This window comes from Petaurus breviceps, unplaced genomic scaffold (genome assembly GCF_028583685.1).
Source record: "Petaurus breviceps papuanus isolate PSGF00001 unplaced genomic scaffold, PetGlider_PUasm1.0 37, whole genome shotgun sequence".
Classification (NCBI taxonomy): Eukaryota; Metazoa; Chordata; class Mammalia; order Diprotodontia; family Petauridae; genus Petaurus; species Petaurus breviceps.
Genome location: NW_027186296.1, coordinates 16,782,003 through 16,803,227, shown reverse-complemented (window position 1 = coordinate 16,803,227; position 21,225 = coordinate 16,782,003). Strand labels below are relative to the sequence as shown.

General features: G+C 36.1%; 1 protein-coding gene across 4 annotated transcripts in view; it reads left to right on the top strand.

Moving 5' to 3' along the window:
* Window positions 1-21,225, top strand: part of FBN1 (fibrillin 1) — a 305,284-nt gene that overhangs the window by 247,170 nt on the left and 36,889 nt on the right. For 3 of the 4 annotated variants that reach the window (XM_069097991.1, XM_069097992.1, XM_069097990.1), the window contains 7 exons: window positions 349-420; window positions 5,931-6,056; window positions 9,942-10,064; window positions 14,385-14,510; window positions 16,842-16,958; window positions 17,811-17,939; window positions 18,396-18,515. The exons of the other annotated variant lie outside the window; for it this stretch is intronic. In XM_069097991.1, the coding sequence (XP_068954092.1) occupies window positions 349-420; window positions 5,931-6,056; window positions 9,942-10,064; window positions 14,385-14,510; window positions 16,842-16,958; window positions 17,811-17,939; window positions 18,396-18,515 (813 nt within the window). The remainder of the gene's footprint in view (window positions 1-348; window positions 421-5,930; window positions 6,057-9,941; window positions 10,065-14,384; window positions 14,511-16,841; window positions 16,959-17,810; window positions 17,940-18,395; window positions 18,516-21,225) is intronic. 4 annotated transcript variants of the gene reach the window in all.

Sequence of the window (21,225 nt, the reverse complement as noted above, 5' to 3'; positions counted from 1 at the left end):
CACACACACACACACACACACACACACACACACACACACACACACACTGAAATGAAAGTATGTGTGTTTTCCTTTTAGCTCTGCTGTTCTCTGAATGGGAAATAATATATGTTAAAGCCTCAGTCTCCCTCTCCCTTAACAGGGTTGCAAGAGACTGCTTTTCCCTCAGTGCTTGTCTTTAGGAATGAGTTTACAAAACCTTGTAGACAAGCTCAAATGAACTAAAATTCATTCTTAAATGACTACAAAGACTATGGAGAAATGAACCTCTCAGGTGTTTTAATAATATAATTGACTTCTGTATGCCATTCATTACTTCTTGTTTGCTTTTTGTTTTTGTTCCTGCAGATGAATTTGCTACACTTTGTGGTAGCCAGAGGCCTGGCTTTGTCATTGACATTTATACTGGTTTACCAGTTGGTGAGTTAAAACAACAATCACACCTTTTCTGGAGACTGACTTTTGCCTATATGTTAGGGAAAAGGAAGAAGTATAGATACCTTTGTTTTCTCAGGTTTTTTCCACCCTTAAAGAAAATGACTAAACTATACCATGTAGCCTTTATTCCAACACCAACCCTTGGTTTGAAAGAAACTCTGCAAACATACTATTTAACTCCACCTAGCTGGCAACAGTGCTTACTGCTCATAATTAAGAAAATTGGAAAGCTTCTCACTAAATTACAATCAAACATACTTAAACCAACCCTAGGCACTAACAAACAGAAAGTTCTGGGAGTAGGGCCAGGGTCCTTCCTTCTGACTAAGATATCAGTTTAATCTGACTTTTCACACCAGTCCCTATATGTATGTCATTGATATGAGACCACTTTTATGTTTAGTTGCTATCTTGAAAAGAACCTGTCCTTGCAGTGTACATGAGCATTGTAGAGATCTTTTATATCTCAAATACTGCTTCCATAATTAGTATTGACCATTATGGCAAGCGGTATTAGTAGAAGTACTCATAGAATAACGTTTAAGGATACCTCACACCATTCAGCCAGTGTAGGTGTTGTCTTTTGTGGTTTTAAAATAAATAATGCAGGAGAAATGAGATAGATTTCTGCTTGTTGAATTTTTCCCTTCTGCATTTATGTTCAGTCTCATACCCCTCAAAACTGAGCAACTGCTTTTATTATTGGGCACCACAGATTTCTTTAGTTTCCCTTCTTATTAATCAGTAAGTTTGAATCAGCAACAGCCTTTCCAATGACCTTGTATAAAAAAATCAAGAGCCTGATCCAGCAATCATCTTGCCTCCCTGAGTGCCAAATTCATATGGCTACATAGGCCAGGCAGCATCCAAAGAACTTTCATGGTTTGGAGGGAAAAAATGCTAAATGACATTGGCATAAAACATCTAGTTCTCTCTACTTTGTTTTTCCCCCTTCCTAGACAGATCTTTTAATCTCCTTAGAATCTCCAGTCTATGACAAGTGACCTGTTTTAATGATGGTGATCCATGGGGAGTGGAAGTCTATAGATTCCTATGTTTGTTTACCTCAGATTGGCTGCCCCCTAGTGTTGGCAGCGAGCAAATGCTTTGAAGCAAGAGCTCCAAGGAGGTGTTTGCTAAAAGCAGGGTGATTTTGAAGTGTGTCCCTGAATGAACTGTAATGGAATCTCTTGGAAATCAAAATTTTAGAAATCCTAGACCAAAAACATATGATCTGTGACATGAGACCCTAAGAGAACCCAAATTAAATATTCACTTTTAAAATGTTCTAAAGTCTTATGGTGTGTTGTACTGAATTAGTGGTAATTCTGGTTTCCTAAACCAAAGCATCAAGTAGTGGAGTAGTATGATCTTTGCATGCACTTCAAGAATGACTCCTTTTAAAATCACATTCTTTTAAAAATATTGCTTCATAAACCACAGGTAAATCCAGTTATAGCACAAGACATGGAGAATTCAACTTAACAAAACTATTTCCACATCCTAGCAGATAGTGCTTTATGCTTCTGTATAGAGTGAACCATCAGGATTCTTATTCTGGCCCTTCTCCATGTAACAATTCATCTTTATAACAAAATTAACTGATATTACATAATAAGGGGAGAACTTGTTTTTCTCATTTTTTTTGTCCTTTAACCAGTCAGCATCTGATTCTCTTATCAGTACAGTGGATAGAGTGCTGAACCTAGAGTCAAGACCTGAGTTGAGATTTGGCCTCAAGGTACCTTAATAACTCTGCATCTCTAGGCAAGTCACTTAACCTCTCTCTGCCTCAGTTTCCTTATCTGTAAGATGATGATAAAAATAATAACTTCCTTTCAGGGTTGTAATTAGAATAAAATGAGATATCTGTAAAATACTTTGCAAACCTTAAAGCACAATATAAATACTAGCTATTATTCTTCTTCTCTGTAAGTTACCTTTCAACTCTCAAACTACTCACCAAAATAAAATAGTAAAACAAATAAGCATAAGGGCTAAGGGTCCTTAGGTTATATACATATGCTAAATTATAAAAGGGGGGCAGTCTGCAGGGCAGGTGGATGACAGGACCTGGAAGAGCTAAGGAGGCTATGGCAAGGGAGGTGGTGAGGACTGATGGCTTTCCATGTCACTAGAAAGAACTAAATTGCTATATTCCATTTTATTCCAAGCCCTGTGAGCAGTTGAGCAGCCCTGGTGGGTTCTGAGATGGTCCAGGACTGGTGGGAGGGAAAAGATAGAAGGGTATAACTGGTAGTGGAGGGTTTAAGCAAACCCTATACTTGAGGAGATATAAGAAGAATGAGATGCAGTTCTAGTCTCAAAGAATTCTTTAGCTTGTTGAGAATATGATATGCATGTGAAAAAAGAACATTAAGTGTCCAATGAGTTCACTTAGACACCAAGAGCTCCGAGATCAGGATAGGAGAGCTCACTTTTTTTGGAGGGGGGATGAGAGAAAAAATGTGTTCTGAACTTAAACATAAAATAAGATAAAACATTTCCAATACCAGATAGAACAGAAAAAGAAGATTTTACATGAAACTTCAAATTGTTTATAATATATAGCTTATTTTTCTTTTTAAATATGTAACACATTCAGCATGTTTTTTTAAAAAAGATAAAAATAAAACAACCCCTTCCAGAACTCCCCAGGACCTTGGTAGGACCATGTCCCTCCCAGACCTGCCACTTACTACCCGTGTGACTTTGGACAAGCAATTTGTCTTCTCTTGACTTTAGTTTCCTCAGCTACGGAGAGGACACTGGACTTGGAGTCAGGAAATCCTGCATTCAAATCACCCCTGAGATACTTACATGCAATGTGACTCTGGACAAGTCATTTAACCTCTCTGGGCCTTAGTTTCTTCATCTGTGAAATGAGAGAACTGGACTCAATGACCTCAAAAGACCCTTCAGCTGTAAAATCTATGATACCATAAGTAGATGACCTCTACAAGCCTTTCTAATTCTAAATCTGTGATCCTCTGACATTAGGAGGAAAGGAATCCATATTTTTAAACTATGGTGTGTCCTCATTTTATAGATGAGAAACAGAAAGCTAAAGAAGCTAAAAAAAACTTGCCCAGGATGTCTGAAGCCCTAGTCCTAGCTTTCTGTTATACTATTTGGTCTGTCACTGAGTCACTCTGGAGTTCACATTTTTTGTCACTTGTTAGTTCTCAGGGAAACTGGATGTTTAATAACTACTTATTGCCTTTATTCTCCTCCCCCATCTGTGGACTTGGAAGAAGCTATTTAGCATAATACCCAGTTGCACTATGACAGAATATTTTACTGTTTTATTTAGGTTTATTTGTTTCATTCAAAATTGATGTACCTTTGAAAAGTACTTGATTGATTTCTTTTTCTAGAACATAGGATTTGACCTGCAGCACTTTTGTTGATCTTTCCTTGGCATAAAGGCAGGAAAAGAAAATGATTACATAAATATCCGTTTTCTTTTTTGTGCCAAAGGCTGATAAAGAATATAACACATTTTCTTTAATACAAGAAAAATATTGTACATTAAACTGTACAATGCTACATCATTTTGACTTCAAACAAAAACCAGTGTGAGTTCAATAATATTTCTAATATATACTAAAGAAATACCATAATATAAAAACCATTTATTATTGAAATATAGTTATGATGATACTATGTTCAATAACTATAAATAAATTTTAAGATCTAACATAAATCATCAATATATAAGAAATATACTAATATTTTTAATAATCTTAGGCCTGTGAGCTTTGATTTAATATTACCCTAAAGCTTCAAACTACTAAATTATGTCATAGATAGGAAAGTAATAACATTGAGAGAAAAATACTAGACTTGATTCAAAAATTCTATGCTATATAATAGCTGTTTACCTGTGATCAAGTCATTTCAGCCCTTCTGGGTTGTTTCCTTTTTTTCAAAAGTGAGAAAGTTAAACTTTATCCTTTAGAAGTATGGTGGTAGGGTTGAAGACAAACCAATTCAGTGGACAAAAATGTGTGTAATTCTACATCTTAGCAAATAAGTGTTTAGAGCAAAAATTCTTAACTTTTTTTTTTTTGGTGCTGTGGACTCTTGTTGCAGTGTAGTAAAGCCTATGACTGCAGAACAAATTTTTTCCACTTCAGAATAATGTTTTGTTTGAATCGCCACAGAAATCCTGGGGAGTCAAGGCTTAGCAAGGCCACAAGATTCATTGCCAGTCTCTTCATTAATTCATCCTCTGTCTGCAGAACAGTCCTAGAACCCCTGAAAACATTAGCAAAACCCTCTTCCAGGATTTCTGTAAACATACAACAAGAAAATCCTTCTTCAGGGCTTCTGAACCAACAGAAAGGTTCCCAGACCCCTGCAACAACAGCACTGTCCTTCACCAGTGGACAGTATTCACTCTCTGTCTGCAGGACAGTCTCAGGAGCTCTTAGCCAACAGCCAGGTTCCAGGACTGTCTTTCACCAGTGGACAAATCTGGCAAAACAACATCAAAACAGACAAAGTACCAGCAAAACAGCCGTGTCTCCTCAGTCCTTGGCAGCTCTGGGGGCAGGTCTCAAAAGTCCAAGGCGATTCAAAGTGGCCCTCAGCAATCCTCTCAGTCTCCCTCTGCCTCCACGAGGGTGCTGCTTCCAAAAAGTTCTTCTGCCTCTCTCTTGTCTCTCCAAATCTATGTCACCAGCTCCTCCCAGTTCAGGACTGTCTTTTCACATCAACAAGTCCATCCCACAGGTGGGATTAACAAGCTCTGGGTTTTAACACAATCAATTTGAAAACCAAACCAATACAGGGGGATCTTTATATTCCATTACTATCACACCTGGGAATCAAATCTCTGCTCAGATACTCAGCACCACACCCAGAAATAACTGGCTGTGTTACCTTGACCAAGTTACTTAACCCCGATTGCTTTAAAAAAAAAAAAAAAAGAAAAGACAGATAGGCAATGGGATCATAGATGTAGAGCTGAATGGAGATTCACCTAACCAAACCCCTTATTTCACAAGTGAGGAAACTGAGACCCAGAGTGAAGGAATTTTGTCCAGTGACACACAAAAATTGAGCAAGTTGAGAACTCCACTTCTAGCAGTTTTTGCCCTGTATCACATTTTATCACTGATTGGTGAAATGTAAATGCTGACCCCAAAATTCTAAGGACCAGCAGCTTCAGCTGTTAAAATACATTCAAGAATTTAAACAACAGTACCTCCTTTGGGATCCTCATGAGGGCACACATGAAAATTACTTTGTACCAACAGAGTAAGCAGATCAGGCACCCTCTCTACCAGAGCCATCTCTTTTAGATCTCTTCATGTCTTGTACAAAACAGTGGGGTTCTGAGGTGTGGTTAGATTTCTTCCCTGTCCAGTAGAGCTCTCTTGTCGATAGCATAGACTAAAAACTGTTGGTTTATAGTTCAGATTTACATTGTATAATTTCCAGATGTTCTGTTGTCAGTCGTGTAAAGTTGTCTTTCTTTTTTCTAGATATTGATGAATGCCGAGAGATCCCTGGTGTCTGTGAAAATGGAGTTTGCATCAATATGGTTGGTAGCTTCAGATGCGAATGCCCAGTAGGGTTCTTTTATAATGACAAGTTACTGATTTGTGAAGGTGAGTAAATCTGTGATTACTATACCCAGAAATTAATCCAAACAATAACCTAGTAAAACATCCATTCTTAGCATGTCTTGCATAGCTCACATCAGAACTACCCCTAAGTGCTAAGAACTGGGAAGGATCAGATTTAGTGAATACTTTTTTATTTCATGCAGATTATCCACTGAATCTCAGTGGAACTACTAGTACATGTGTGAACATCCTAGATTTTCTAACTGTTATAAAATCATAAATTATTGGGAGTGGCAAATAGATGTACTTTTTTTTCATTATTTGACAGTGAATACAAGTTGTGGGAGGTCTTCTTCTGTTGACTCTCAAAAACTATATTCCCTTGCAACATGAAACTATGGCTCTTTCAAATTATAACAAGCTTTAATGTAAATATGCCAAAGTCCTGAGAGATTTCCAAATGCCAGAGACAACAAATTTTTATTTTATATGAAGAATACTTGGCTTAGACATAGTACTTTCTCATTTTCAAATTACCTTTTCCCCATTAGTAAAGGCATACTGTTACTTAGTTACTTAGCCCTTTATTCAGTCAGACACTGGCAGCACATATTTGTACTTTTATGAGTGAAAAGTTGCTGGCTATTAAATATGCTTCGTGTAGTAGGACATCTGGAATATACTATGGCTCAATTTGCTTAAGCATTCAGTAACTACCTACTGTGTATAGAGCATAGTGCTAGACACTGGGGGAGATATAATTTGTATGTCCTTGTGTGTATATGTGTGATATGCATATCACACATACATATATACATGTATATGTGTATATTACATATGCACAGACATATATAAGATCTATATCTAAGCTATATAAATATATAAACTCCATGAGGGAGTCATATAAATTATGTAAAATCGTGTAAATCATATAAATATGTGTTTGTATGTATATACTATATGCAACCATGTTATGGAATTGTAATATTAATATTATATATCATATATAAGTATTATTACAAGATAACTAATATATGTAATTAATGTATGCTATATTATTTATACTATATATATAATTACATATAACTATATTGATATGTAGCTATAATATGTAGTATATAATATACAGTATAATATGTAATTACATAGTTAATATAGAAATATATTTATATAATATATTATATATTATATAACTATGATGTACATATAAAATATATAATTTTGTATATACAATTTATATGGTATGATTCTGTCCCTCATAGAGTTTAGATTCAAGTAGTAAGTTGAAAGATGACATAAACACATATTTAGACATTCTCAGTCTTCTCCCTTTTTCTGTCAATCAGCAATCATATATTAAGCACTGTGTATCAGGTATTGTTTATACACTGACAAATGTGAAACAATTGATGCCCTCAGGGAATTTATGTTTTAATTGGGAACATGTACACATAGAGGTATATAAGATACAAGATAACCTTAGAGGGGAAAGCACTAGTGCCTGGGGGAACCAGAGCAGAGGTGATCTCCACCCATTAATATTTGCTTAAAGAGCTGGCTGGGACAATCTCATTTGTACTTAACTAGAGCTTCTAAACAAAAGATTAATTTATGATACCAAATCTTCATAGAGTTTGGCAAGTATTCTAGGTCAGTGATCTCCAGAATGGGAACTATGGCCTGATCTTAAGGCATATATAGCCAATCAATTAAAAGAGTGGGAAGATTAGTCCTACCACCTTCCCTGTGGTAGCCAATTGTGAAGTTTGTCTCAGATGACCACACATACCCTTATTCCCCAACACTCTTACACTATTGCCTTTCATTCTGATGTACAAGCCCTTCACCTCTTCCCTTCTAAGCCAGACGTTGGCCTCTCAGGGCAGTTTTAAACTAACTGCTACTTGGGCATCTATAGCAGCAACTGTGTAAGTGCCATTGGGAAAACTCTTTGCCCATTCTGTGGCACATTTGAGATGGGACAGTGAATCACAAAATGTCAGCAGACATGGTTTAGTTGTGATCTGCATCATAGATCTCATTACATTATTTTTCCTTCTAAATCCACCCCTCTTCAAAACTTTCCTATTGTTGTTGAGGGAACCATCATCTGTCTAGTGACTCAAGTTCACAATCTCAGTGTCATCTTCAGCTTCTTATGTCCCCTCACCCTAAATAACACAATCAGTTGCCAGAGTTTGTCAGTTCTACCTCCACATATCTCACTTCTGTCCCTTCTCTCTATTCATACAGCTATCAGCCTAATTCAAGAGTTCATCACCTCTCACTTGGACTATTGCAGTGACCTCCAAACTCATCTCCCTGCCTCCAATCTTTCCCTTCTCCAATCCATCCTCCATGTATATGGCTACCAAAGTGATTTTCCTAAACACAGCTCTGGCCATGTCATTCCCCTACTCAGTAATTCAGGAGTCCCTGTGGACTCTAGGGTAAAATAGTGTTTCATTGTATGTCATCCTTATTAAATTTTCAATTTTTATGTTTTATAATATCCATAATTATTAGTATAATAATACATATATATCTAAAAATAAATGAATATATTCATGTTGGGATGCATACTCAAAGAATTTCTCCTACTCAAGATGCACAATCAGCAGTTTAAAGACTATTGTTCTAGATGACACATACAGAAATCAAGGGTCACTACTTGGATTGAAGAGTCACCAAGGGCTCTGTAATAATCAATTCTTAATTCTCTAGGTTCCAAATTATCTATCCTGCCAATTTCCCAAAGATAATCCTTAATCTGAGGTCAGTTTCTTCCATGACTCTTGAAAACTTCCTAATTGATAGGCTAAGAGAATGCAACCTAATTTTAATATGGATCCATGTGATCTCTAAATAGAAAGATTATTTTGCTGCTAAATAAAGCATATATACCAAAAAGGGTTTTTGGATTATTTGTGACCTTGCTCCCTTCAGTTAACATGGATAACGTAGTCTCATAAATAATACATAAGACATGTGTTTGTCAAAGATCTCAGTGATGGCCATACAGCACTTTTCCAGCCTGCTTGAGCTGTGCAACAGCTATAAAAAGAGATCTGTTCTGTGTCATATATCCTATAGGAGTTCAATATGTTCACCTGCCTTAGAAAGACTCTTGAGGGAACCCACAGCAGCCATGGGTACACTTTGGTCACTTGGTGTGTTTGCTGCCCCCTTGTGGGTCTTTTTGTTACTGAGCCAGATCCTATGCATGAAAAGCCCTTTATCAATCACCAGAGGTTAAGAGACCCATTATCACGTTGTATGAAGGCAAATCACTTCCTATAGGACCTTTACAAATGTGATTATTACATTGGGGGAATGTGATTTTATCTGTGTTGTAAAATCTATTAGCATATATTACAATGTGAAAGAGAATATGTTCATTTTTTTGTTGGAAAAGTCATCGGGAAAACAGTCGAACCTTTTGAAATTCAGTTATACAAAATGCAAATATTTTTCTTTTGAAATTCTTTTTCTCCAGTAATTTTATGTGCCATCTCCCTTATTTAGATTATCTTGATCTGATTATTTTGTGGAAGTCATTACTTAATGCCATACCTTTCACAAACTTTAATTAAGATAATCTTAGGATTAACTTACTAGAATCTTATTGAACCATAAAATCCAGAAAAAAATTATATCCCTACTCTAACTTCTGTATGAATTTTTTTTGCTGTGAAATATCAGTATCATTGGATTCCATGTGTGCCCATAAGTCAAGCACTGGTATTAATTTGGAAGTATTATGTGGATAAAGTTTTCAAGAAAACAGAGGTTTGGAAAATACTTGATCATATTTTCAGTATACCTGGACTTTAAAAGAAGTATACATTTATTTAATATTAAAGATTTCGTTTCTTTTGACCTAAGGATCTTGTGTTCTCTTTTTGTCAATTTCTCTTTATCCTGTAGATATCGATGAATGTCAGAATGGTCCAGTATGTCAGCGCAATGCAGAATGTATCAACACTGCGGGCAGCTTCCGCTGTGACTGTAAACCAGGATATAGGTTCACCTCAACAGGACAATGCAATGGTATGTATTTCAAAGCTGGTGTTCATGTTCTTTAAACAAAATCATATTTGAAATATATTTTAGACAGCTTAGTTACCTCTGAGGATATACCTAGGTTTTACTAATTTTGGTTCAGCCATCAATTGCACGACTCAAATTTAGAACACTACCATCTCTCGGCCAAACTGGTTGACTAAAAGTGAGGGAAAGAGAGGCCTTACCAGTTCTTCTTCTGTGAATATGAAGGAGGCTGTTTTGTGACATGTAAAGTAATAGAGAACAAAAAATAACATATATATGGGGCTTCAAAGTTTATAAAGCACTTTACATCCATTATTTCATTTGATCCTCACAGCTACTCTTTGAGGGAAGTGCTATTATTATCCCCATTTCACCAAAGAGGAAATTGAGGAAGTGAGGGGTTAAGTGACTTGCCTGGGATCATGCAACCAATAAGTTACTGTGGCAGGATTCAAATTCATGGATTCTTAACTTAGGCCCTGCTCTCTAGCAGCTGTGTTACACTTAGGTGTTCAGTTGTTTCAGTCACAATAACTCTTCCTGACCCCATTTGGAATTTTCTTGGCAAAGATACTAGAGTGATTTGCCATTTCCTTCTTCAGCTCACTTTACAGATGAGAAAACTGAGGCAAAGAGGGTTAAGTGACTTGCCAAGGGCCATATAGCTAGTAAGTGTCTGAAGCCAAATTTAACCTCAGGAAGATAATTTTCTTGACTTTAGGCCTAGCACTCTATCTACCTACCTGCCCTGTATATATATAGCCTGTTTTAAAAATTTTATATGTAGTTGATAATTTTTTAATGTAATAAATCTGGTATATGACTTGTAAAGTAAACGTTTCCTAACTTATCTTCCTCTTCCCTCACCCAGTTTTTACAAGTATATTTTTCTTTAATCAGTTAACCATCAAGCACTTGATTGTGTGCCAGACAGTATCTTAGGCACTGATGATACAATTACAAAAACAACTCCTTCTTGCAAGGATTTTACATTTTAATGAGGAAGATAAGTACATATATAAGTATATACAGAATAAATATGAATAAATAAATAATAGTTAAAGAAGCATCCCAAGTAGCCATTGTTAGGATTGGGAAAGATTTAATACAGAAGAAATTCACAGTGTCTCTCCTGGGGGCCTGTGGCTTGTTACCAGCAGAAGTTTTGAAATGTCAAAGGCCTGGTAAGAACAGCTTAGAGAGGTTACTAATACATACTGGACTGTCATCTACCTTTCAGATGGATACTTTTGATGACCAGGTGAAATTTTGAATCACTTAATTCCTGTGGAACTATTACCATCATATGAGTCTACTGACATTTCAATGATAAAATATATGTTAAGATAGGAATTATTCAAATGTGTTTAGTATAACCATAGGAGGATCTCTAAATCAAGTGCTTACATTACTTTTTACATTTACATTACATTATCTTACTTTTAAAGAATCCTATGATTAGAGAATTAAAGCAGAAATTTTATATTCTTTAATTCCATTTTCATTATGACATGTGTGTGTATGTGTGCTTTGTTGTTGTTCAGTCATTTCGGTTGTGTCTGATTCTTCATGACCCCATTTGGGGTTTTCTTGGCAAAGATGCTGGAGTGGTTTGCCATTTCCTCCTCCAGCTCATTTTACAGATGAGAAAACTGAGGCAAACAGGGTTAAATAAACTTGCCCAGGATCACACAGCTAGTAAGTGTCTGAGGGAAAATTTGAACTCAAAAAGAGGAGTTGTCCTGACTCCAAGCCTAATACTCTATCCACTTCACTACCAAGCTGTGCTCTCACTGTCTGGCTCTGTCTGTCTTTGTGTCTCTTTCTTTGTGTCTCTCTGACTCTCACTCTATATATTTTTACAAACACACACACACGTGTGTGCATGCATATTTCTATGTATTAAGTCTTATAAAAACTTCTATTCCATCACCAAAAGTGAATAGGATTTTTAATTTGACCAGACTATGTTGGGTTTGAGCATTTTAAAAGTGGTGAATTTTATAAAGGATAAGTCTTTCCAAATCTTCAGTCACATCTTTGGACCTCAATTTTCCCATCTATATAAGAAAAGAGCAAAAAAAAAAAAAAAAGAAAGGAACTAGACTTAGTTGAACTCCAAACTGCAACTGTAGGATCACAGAGTTAGCATCATAGAACTTAGAGCTAAAGGAAATCTTACTTACTGGATAAAAAAATTGAGATTTAGCCAAGTTAATTAACTTGTTTGGAATCTCACATTTCTCTCACTTCAGGTCCAGTTCTTTAAAAAACATTTTAAGTACTTTAAAGCACAGTTAAATTACTATAATATACATCAGAAGACATGGATGGGCTATGGATGCAGGTCTCCCACAGAACTAGCGATGTGACTTGGGTGAGACAGTACACTTATTGGGCCTCAGTATTTCCATCTCTAAAATGAAGAAAATGGACTAGATCACCTTTAAGGTCCTTTCTAGCTATCTCATTCTATGAAATGTACTTGTGAGTATTAAATACTTGTGTTTATTTTTAGCAAAGGTTATTGTCAAAGTCATTATGAAATATGTTCTCTTGCTTATTTCAAGAGTTATGGACCTTTTGATAGGGACTGCCTGGATATCTTATACATTTCTGAATGAAACAACACAAAGGAACTTGGTCAAGTTTTCCTTGGATTTTCTTATCCACAAGTGATTAAGTGTTAGGAAGTACACTGTTGGCCTGTAGTACATTTTGCATTGTTTTATGGGAAAAGGGTGTAGTAGTTGAACAGAAAATCAGTTTGAGAACCAAACCTGTTTTGTTGAGTTTACAGTAAAATGTGCAAGTATTTAGCATATTGTCAACAGAATTGTTATTATCCATTTATTAAAATAACAGGACAGGAAAAAGTGGGAAAGCTTCTGATATGAGCCACAATGCCCACGTATAATTTGGCAGTGGCACCATTTCCCTGCATTTTGCTCTTATTTTATATTTCTTTGAAAATAGATGAAATAGTTCCAGTCCAAATAAGAAATGCTGATAATATAGGATATATCATTTCACACCACTCTCTATCTAGACAAGAAGGAGACCAGGGCTATTTATACCCCCCAAAACTTAGCACATTGGCCTTGTACAAGCTTTAATTCATTAGGGTAGTCACATTGCTGTTAATGGAGTTAAAATTTTGCAGAACTATTGCAGACATAGCAAATGCAAAGTAAGCTATATCCTGTAGTACATAGTATCCTTTACTCATAGCTTTGCTGTGTCACAAGAGTTCTTTACCTATTTTGTGTTATGGACTTCTTTGGCAGACTAATAAAGCCTGTGGATCCCTTCTCAAAGTACTGCTTTTAAATTTGTAAAATGCATAGGATTTCAAAGGAAATCAGTTATAATAAAAGAGTTACCAAAAGATATAAAAACAGTTTATAGACCTTAGGTTAAGAACCGCTACTCTTCCAGTTCATATTTTTAATGTTTGCTCTCCTGTATCGACAGGGGAAATCAGGGCTCTGCAGTACTCATTGCATTTGGTACAAATGCAAAGCCATGGAAAACAACTTCTTTTTGTTTAAATATCTTAAATATGAGTAGATAGTCAGTTATGGCAATTCCCAAAAAAATGGCCATTCAATTTTGTAACCCTGTGTATAGAAAGTTGCAAGAGAATCTTGGAAACATGAGCTATGTCTTCCCTTTGGGGCATCTTCAGGTCAACAGCTCTCAGTAGGTACATGAAGGTTCAAGCCGATCAAAAACAGACAAAAAGTATTGCATTTTAGGGATTGGCAGGAGTAGAACTGAAGGGAAATGGCTTCATTAAGAGAGTCCAGAGGGTGAGAGAAGTCAAAATAGTAAGGCAAAACTTCATCAAGGAGGAATTTAGGTTGTCTCTCAGGAAAACATATCATAGTGGCATAGTGGATGTGATGATGATATGATTTCCCAAAGGAAGTCATGGAATCCTCATCAGTTGAGTCACCAAAAACTAGACTAGACAAAATATTTGAGTGTAACATGTAGACTTTAATTCTTCCCTTGGCAGGTAACCAAAAAAAATAAACTTATCTTTTAGGTTGGATTTTCCATCTTCTCATACCACCTTGAAGTTATCTCCTCTTTCAGACCTTTTGGTTGTTGTTGCCTTCCCATTATTTAATGTTAGCTGGGTTTTTGGGTCTGATTTATAAGCAAAGGTGCATACTGGATGTAGGTGTTCTGAATGTCTATAGGATTTTCTGTTTCCTATCCCATTCTTTGAGTAAAGCTACCTAATTAGAGTTTGTTTGATGAATGTTGGTCTTTTAACTTTGTGATGAATTTGTCTGTATCTTTCATTTACAGATAGGAATGAATGCCAAGAAATCCCTAATATCTGCAGCCACGGTCAGTGCATTGACACAGTTGGAAGTTTCTATTGCCTTTGTCACACTGGATTTAAAACAAATGCTGAACAAAATATGTGTGTGGGTGAGTATCTGACAAATGTCTCATTATCTACATATCCTTTTGAAAAAAATTGTTCTCTTTTGCATACAATTCAGTCAATCAAAAAACATTTATTTAATGCCTACTGTGTGCCAGACACTGTGCTAAGCACTGGAAAATTAAATACTGAGTCACTCAGGAGTTAATTTCCTCTTTACAAAAGAAGAGAAGTAGATATGTTACACTTAAAAAAGAGTTCATAGTTATCTCTCCAGAAATCTTCCTTGGTATTCTTGATTATCTTCCCAAGTATTTACTTTTCTGTCAGATAAGAAAAAATCTTCACTCTGAGAGATGAATAAAGGATAGTAAGCTTTTGTTACTCTTTATGAAATGAGTACAATTCATGGAATATAAACCATTTCTAACTTGAAACGGGAATTTACCTCCTAGATTACACAGTGTTAGATTTGCCCAACAGGAATGAGATCTGAAAGCATTTTAAAAACCCTGTCCTGCTATGAGTGCTAAATCAGGACAATATTTTAGATTTAACACAATGTATTTATACACTCATTTTCTCCCCCCCCCCATTTTTTTCCATTTTGAAAGAATATTTTTTGGACTTCTTGGCAACTCTAAGTACATGAACCAGCTTCACAGCTACAGGCAGAGTGTACTCCATAGCAGCATTAGCTACAGAGCACTTTGGGGCTTAAAGCATATTTACAGAACCCATAAATGCTGAATTGGTGCCCTAGGGGTATGGAATATCACCAGGATAAAGGGTAGACTGGGGAAATTCTAAAGCAAAATAGAAGAAATTAAGCCTATTTTTACACCAAAAAAAATTTTTCATATTTAATTTTTTAAAGGGAAAATATGTCTGGCATTGAAATTTTCTCATATAACTATTCATATCACACTGCACTCTGGGATTCCATAATATATCGTTTGTGAAATGCTTTTCTATAGCAGTAAAACTAAAACTGATCTTTTGGATATAACTGGAATCCTTCAAAATATATTTTGTTCTTTTCTGGGTCATTTTCAAGTAAAAGAACTTCCATAGATCTTCAATCACTGACTAGCTAGCATTCACTCGACATCCCTGGCTCAGATGTCTTCCTTACTCCTTTTTCTCCTGATCTCTTATCCTCCCCTTTCCCCCCAGTTTGCCAGAGAACATGGTACTACTACTTGGCTGGCAGTGAACTGTGGTCATGACTACTGAGCTGCCAGTGGAGCCCTTTTGGTTATATTCTTAAAGCTCCAAATTAAAGAGATCTTGGAATGATTATGAGGAAGCCAGTAACTTCCAGATCTGAATTGACCTGGATCAAAAGTTCTTTAAAGCCCTAAGCTTGAAACTTAAAATAAAAGGAAGTTTAACTTTGCAAGTTCTGTCTCCTTCCATCATCTTCTCTTTGTCTTACCTTTACAAATACACTGGTATGTATTTTTCATTCTAAAACTTTATTTAAATGTTTGAACAAAAAATATAGTAACTACCTACTGTATGTATAAGACACAGTACCAGGCATTAGAGGAGTATTAATATAAGGTGTGGATTCATCCTTTAAGGAGCTTATAATCTTAAGAAGATAGCCTTCTGCTTCCGCACTGAGGATAACAGTATCAAGCTCTGTATAAATATGATTTGCTTCAGAAACAACAAAAGAAATAGCATTTTCCAGTACTTAAAAGAATTGAGACTTAGAGATCAAGGAAGAACACTTTGTTAAGATAATCTAAAGAGTCAGGGGAATAAATTTTAAACGTGTGAGATAATATATTAGCAAGGGAAAATTTAGATTGTGGATCTATAGGAATTTACTGGAGAGAGGTGATCAGGCACTTAAAAGTGTGTATTAGAACAATAGAAGGCAGACATATTAGGTGAACTAAACTCCAGTTGGTTTGTTATTTCTTCCTCTTTGCCTTTGGGAGAATCACTGTTTTCCATGTAAATAGGAATAGAAATCTGAAAGATTAATGCCAGGGGGGGCAGTGATGAGTTCACCAAATTTCTCTGGTTTTGAGCAAAATCATGAGGTAGAAAGAATTATGCAAGTTAATAGTTTTTTTAAAATAGTTACAGTGATTCTCTGGTAGTTCCTATGTCATTATTTTCCATATTACTGAAAATGATGTGCCAATTATGAAGATAGTTTAACCTTAATATTTATACATGGAACCATATTTTCTGTGTGTCAGGAGTCACCACTGAGACAGAAAATAATGTGATGTGAATAATAGAGATGTGGAATTCTCTGAACTCATATGTAGACTTTTTCTGATCTTTAAAATTCCTATAATTTACTATCCTTTGCAGGTAAGTAACTGAATAATCTGTGTTCTTTATTTCTGTAGATATAAATGAGTGTGAAAGGGATGCCTGTGGAAATGGAACTTGTAGAAACACCGTTGGTTCTTTCAACTGTCGATGCAACCATGGGTTCATTCTCTCACACAACAATGACTGCATAGGTCAGTATTTTTTAAATATTTATGGAAGAAAAAAGCTTACTTACTTAAAATAAAGATTCCATTTAGTTTCCACAAGTTGCCTGTAGTCAATAGGCCACTTTTTAAAAATTCAGTGTTTCAGGCAGTTCTCTAAGATTAAAAAGTGCTGACCTGCATTGGATGAGAGAGTACCTGACCTCTTTACATTGATGAAAATTCAGTTTAAAAAAAATCAGTTAATTTATCAGTCTCTGTGAACTGAATAAACATATATAGACTATTATTCAGAGCATCTGCTCTGTTTCGTAAATAATCATATGATTTAGGAATAATAATGTAAACTGACTTAGCCAGATGTTCTGCTATGACTTTTTCTCTTAACAGAAACAAATTCTTGAACTTACTGGAAATCACTTTTCCCTCCACTTGTAACTAATTATATCTTCAATTAATCATTGACAGGTATAATTAAACAAATGTGCTTTATCTTGAGGAGAGCCAAAAACTAATTGCACCTGCAACTAATTGCAGGCACTTTTTATACATTCCATTGTGATGTGTGCTATTAATTCACTAGTAATTCTTTATTTTTTTTAAAGGAAACTCCAGTTGAGCCTGGTTTAAAATTCTATTGCAAAAATATCACACCCATTAATGAAGGTGATTGTCTAAACTATGTTGAGTAAAATTTTACTTCTTACTTAAAGCTAGAGCTGTGTTAATAAGAGATTCTTTTTGAATCTTTGTATATTTGGTTGAGCCAAAAAAGACTAGAGAAACCCAGTGTTACTGCATTTGGAATTTTAACTGTTGTCATCATTGTGTAACATTCATTCTCTCTGGACTGTCTCAAATGTTTTTTTTTTCTTATAGATGTTGATGAATGTGCTACTGGGAATGGGAATCTTTGCAGAAATGGTCAGTGCCTCAATACAGTTGGGTCCTTCCAGTGTCAGTGCAACGAGGGCTATGAGGTGACTGCTGATGGAAGAAGTTGTGTTGGTGAGTAGAACCATATAAAAGCTTCCCAAATTATTATAACTTGTCTTTGGTAAAGGAATGAGGAAGGAAAGACAATAAAGCTCAGATTCTGCCACCTGGAAAACAAAACCCCAAAACTCTGTCTTTATTAGAAAGTCAGGGATGATGACATCTTTTTTAAAATAAGTAATCGTATCCACAGTCAGGAAAAGGTTTTCTTCAAAATATTTTTAGTTAAGCTCCAAAATATTACTTTGGAATTATTTTATGGACATAAGAGAGACCATAAAACTTTTCAGACTCATTAACTTTTTTTTAAGCTGATAGATAAAAAAAAAAATCACATCTTTTAGAGAGTTGAGTATTTTTATGTCTTCTCTTTTTAGTTTCATAGGCTTTAATTTGTCTTCATTTTGTTTCTAATGTATTTGAATCTAGCTACCTGATGAAGTTAATAGCCTTCATTTTCCCCTGCAGACATAAATGAGTGTCTCGCTGATCCTGGAAAGTGTGCACCAGGAACATGTCAGAACTTGGATGGATCCTACAGATGTATTTGTCCTCCTGGATACAGCCTGCAAAATGACAACTGTGAAGGTACGAGGAATGTAAACCGACAAAAACAAAAGTGGCATTTCTAAACCTTCTGGGTTACTTAATCCAGACAAACGGTATCAGTCAGTCAGTAAGTATTTTATTAAGCACCTCCTATGTGTCAGGAGCTATGCTGAGCCAGAGGGATACAAGGAAAGACATGAAACAAGAAGCCCCGCCCTCGAGGAGCTCACAGGTGCACTGTGTAGAGATGAGATCTCTGCCACATGTACCAGGGTGGTCTCCGAGAGAAGACACTGAAATCAAGGAGACCTGGGAAAAGCTGCTTGCGAAAGGGGGATTTTTACTGAGACTTGTAGAGGGAGTCAAGGAGGCCAGGAGGGAGAGTAGTCCAGGCATGGGGGACAGGCATTGGAAAGAGTTCAAAGATGGAGTGTTGTATCTTATTTTCATTCTTGAATAGAAAACCAAGAATATCTAGGTTTTCCCACTCATCTTTCCTGCTGCCACTCTGTCAACGAATACTGGCTAACCTCTTAGGGTTCATTGAGGCAGTTCATGGAAGAGGTTAGCTACATACTGTTTTCAGAATATGTTAGATATTTTAAGGTGATACATTCAGAAATATTGTACTGATTGGAGTGGTTTAAGTTTTGTTAATGCTTTGAAGATAGAAAAGCAAATCATAGGATAATGTAACTTAAAGCTACAAAAAAAAAACCCTTAGAAATAATCTAATCTAGCCTCTAAATCAATTTACAGTTGAAGAATCTAAGGCTCAGAGAACAGAAGGACCACATAGGGAGCAAGGAAGGGGATGATAGCCCAGTCCAGATCCTCTGACTCTGGAACCAATGCCTTTGCATTGCACCCTGCTGTTAAGGTTCATTGAAAGTGTCTGAAGATGGATCTTTTTCATCTCTAAAAGAGTGGACATTTATTGATATTTAATTATTGAATTGCATAATATTATTGCAACAATACTGTAGTTAGTGAGAGTTTTATCATTAATATGTAAGATATCTTTTTAAAAAAGCCTTATATTATGATTGAGAGTCATCTAATCCATCCCTTTAACCTCAGATACATATGAGAATTATTCTCTTATAAAACTTCCAAAGGAAGACATTCTACATGTTCAGTATTGAGAGTTTTACTTCACATCTAACATAAATTTCCAACTAGTAATGATCCAGGTACAGTTATTTGTTCAGCATGAAATATTGATCATTAATTGATCTTTGGTCATTAAAGATTGGCCTCATGAATTGAGGCCATTATGGATCCCATGTGAGTAAGTAGAATGGAAATACACAAAAAGAGAAAATATTCAATTAAACATCTCTTAATCTCTTCTGTTCTTCAGCCCTTCTTCCTACTTCCAGGCTATAGAAACCAGAAAGCCAACCCACCAAAGACGAGGGTCTCAAAATATCATTTGGATCATTTTATAGAAGTTAGACTTTTCACTGTAAGTGAGGCCAGTTTTTAGTGATCCTGCACAAAACAATATTGCTAAATCTCTTTATATTTAGGTTTCACATTATTATGCCATGACTCAATTGAATGGTACTCACACAGTAGAATGGAAGCAAGTATCATTGCCATCAGCAGTATGGACTTGCAGTCTAGAGAAGACCTTAGAAATCCCCTGGTCTGGTATTTAATTGTTGTAAAAGAGGAATGGGCTCCAAAAATGAAGAGACTTACCTAGGTTCACACAACAAATGAGTGACTGAGTTAGAACTGACTTTTTAATCTTAGAATATCAAAACTGGACAGGACCATAAAGCTTATGCAAGTCAAACTTCCATTTTAAAAATGAAGAAATTGAAGCCCAAAAAAGCCAGGTAATTTACCCAAAGTCACATGGCTGGCACTTGCTGGGACTTGAACCCTAGTATGTTTTCTCCCAATCTGGTGCTCTCTCCATACTTCCCAATCTCTTTGTCATCCTCATCAGCTATCATTACTGTACTGTGTGCATGTGGTGCCATCCAAGATGCTACAAAATTTCATTTTGTCAAGAAAAAGCTATTCTTTGTGTTTAACCTGTAAAACATGGGATCTTTCTTCAGGGCCAGTGTACATGTGGCTCTGGCTTAAAAACTTTACAGTAACCCCCAAGCCAACATGTGTTCTGTATTATTCCATGGTCAGTACAATAGCATGTATCCCTGAAGTGCTGCTTAGCCCTGCTGCATGACATGGAGGTTGTCTGCTGAACACACAGTGGGGAGAAAGTAGGACTCATCATTTCATCATGGGAAGAAAAATGGGCCACAATGCACAGGAACCTTTGCTGTTTTCATCTAAATGAAGTTATGCCCCTGATGTTGAGAGGCCATATCCACAGAGAAAAGAAAAAGCACTGGTTTTAGAGTCAAGAGAACTAAGTTCAAATCTTGTTTATTGTCTGTGTGGCTTTGGGTAAGGCCCTCAGCCTTGTGAGCCCCAGGTCCACATCTGAGCCGGGCTGGGTTTTTAGTCAGAGGAGCCGAATCTGAATCTTTGCCTCTTATGCCTATCAGAGCCACAACAAGTAACGTCGCCATTTGTAATTTAGGGAGGTGGACTAGATAGCCTCTGACTTTCCTTCTACCTCTAAGTTTATGGTCCTATGATCCTCATGTGGATCAGAATTAAATTTCAGCATTAGAGCTTTCAGAAGAGGTCTACAGATAATTTTTAAAAACCTAGGACCAGAAAGATCTAGATCTATTGGTTCTCTATCAGAGGTGAAAATAGTGGA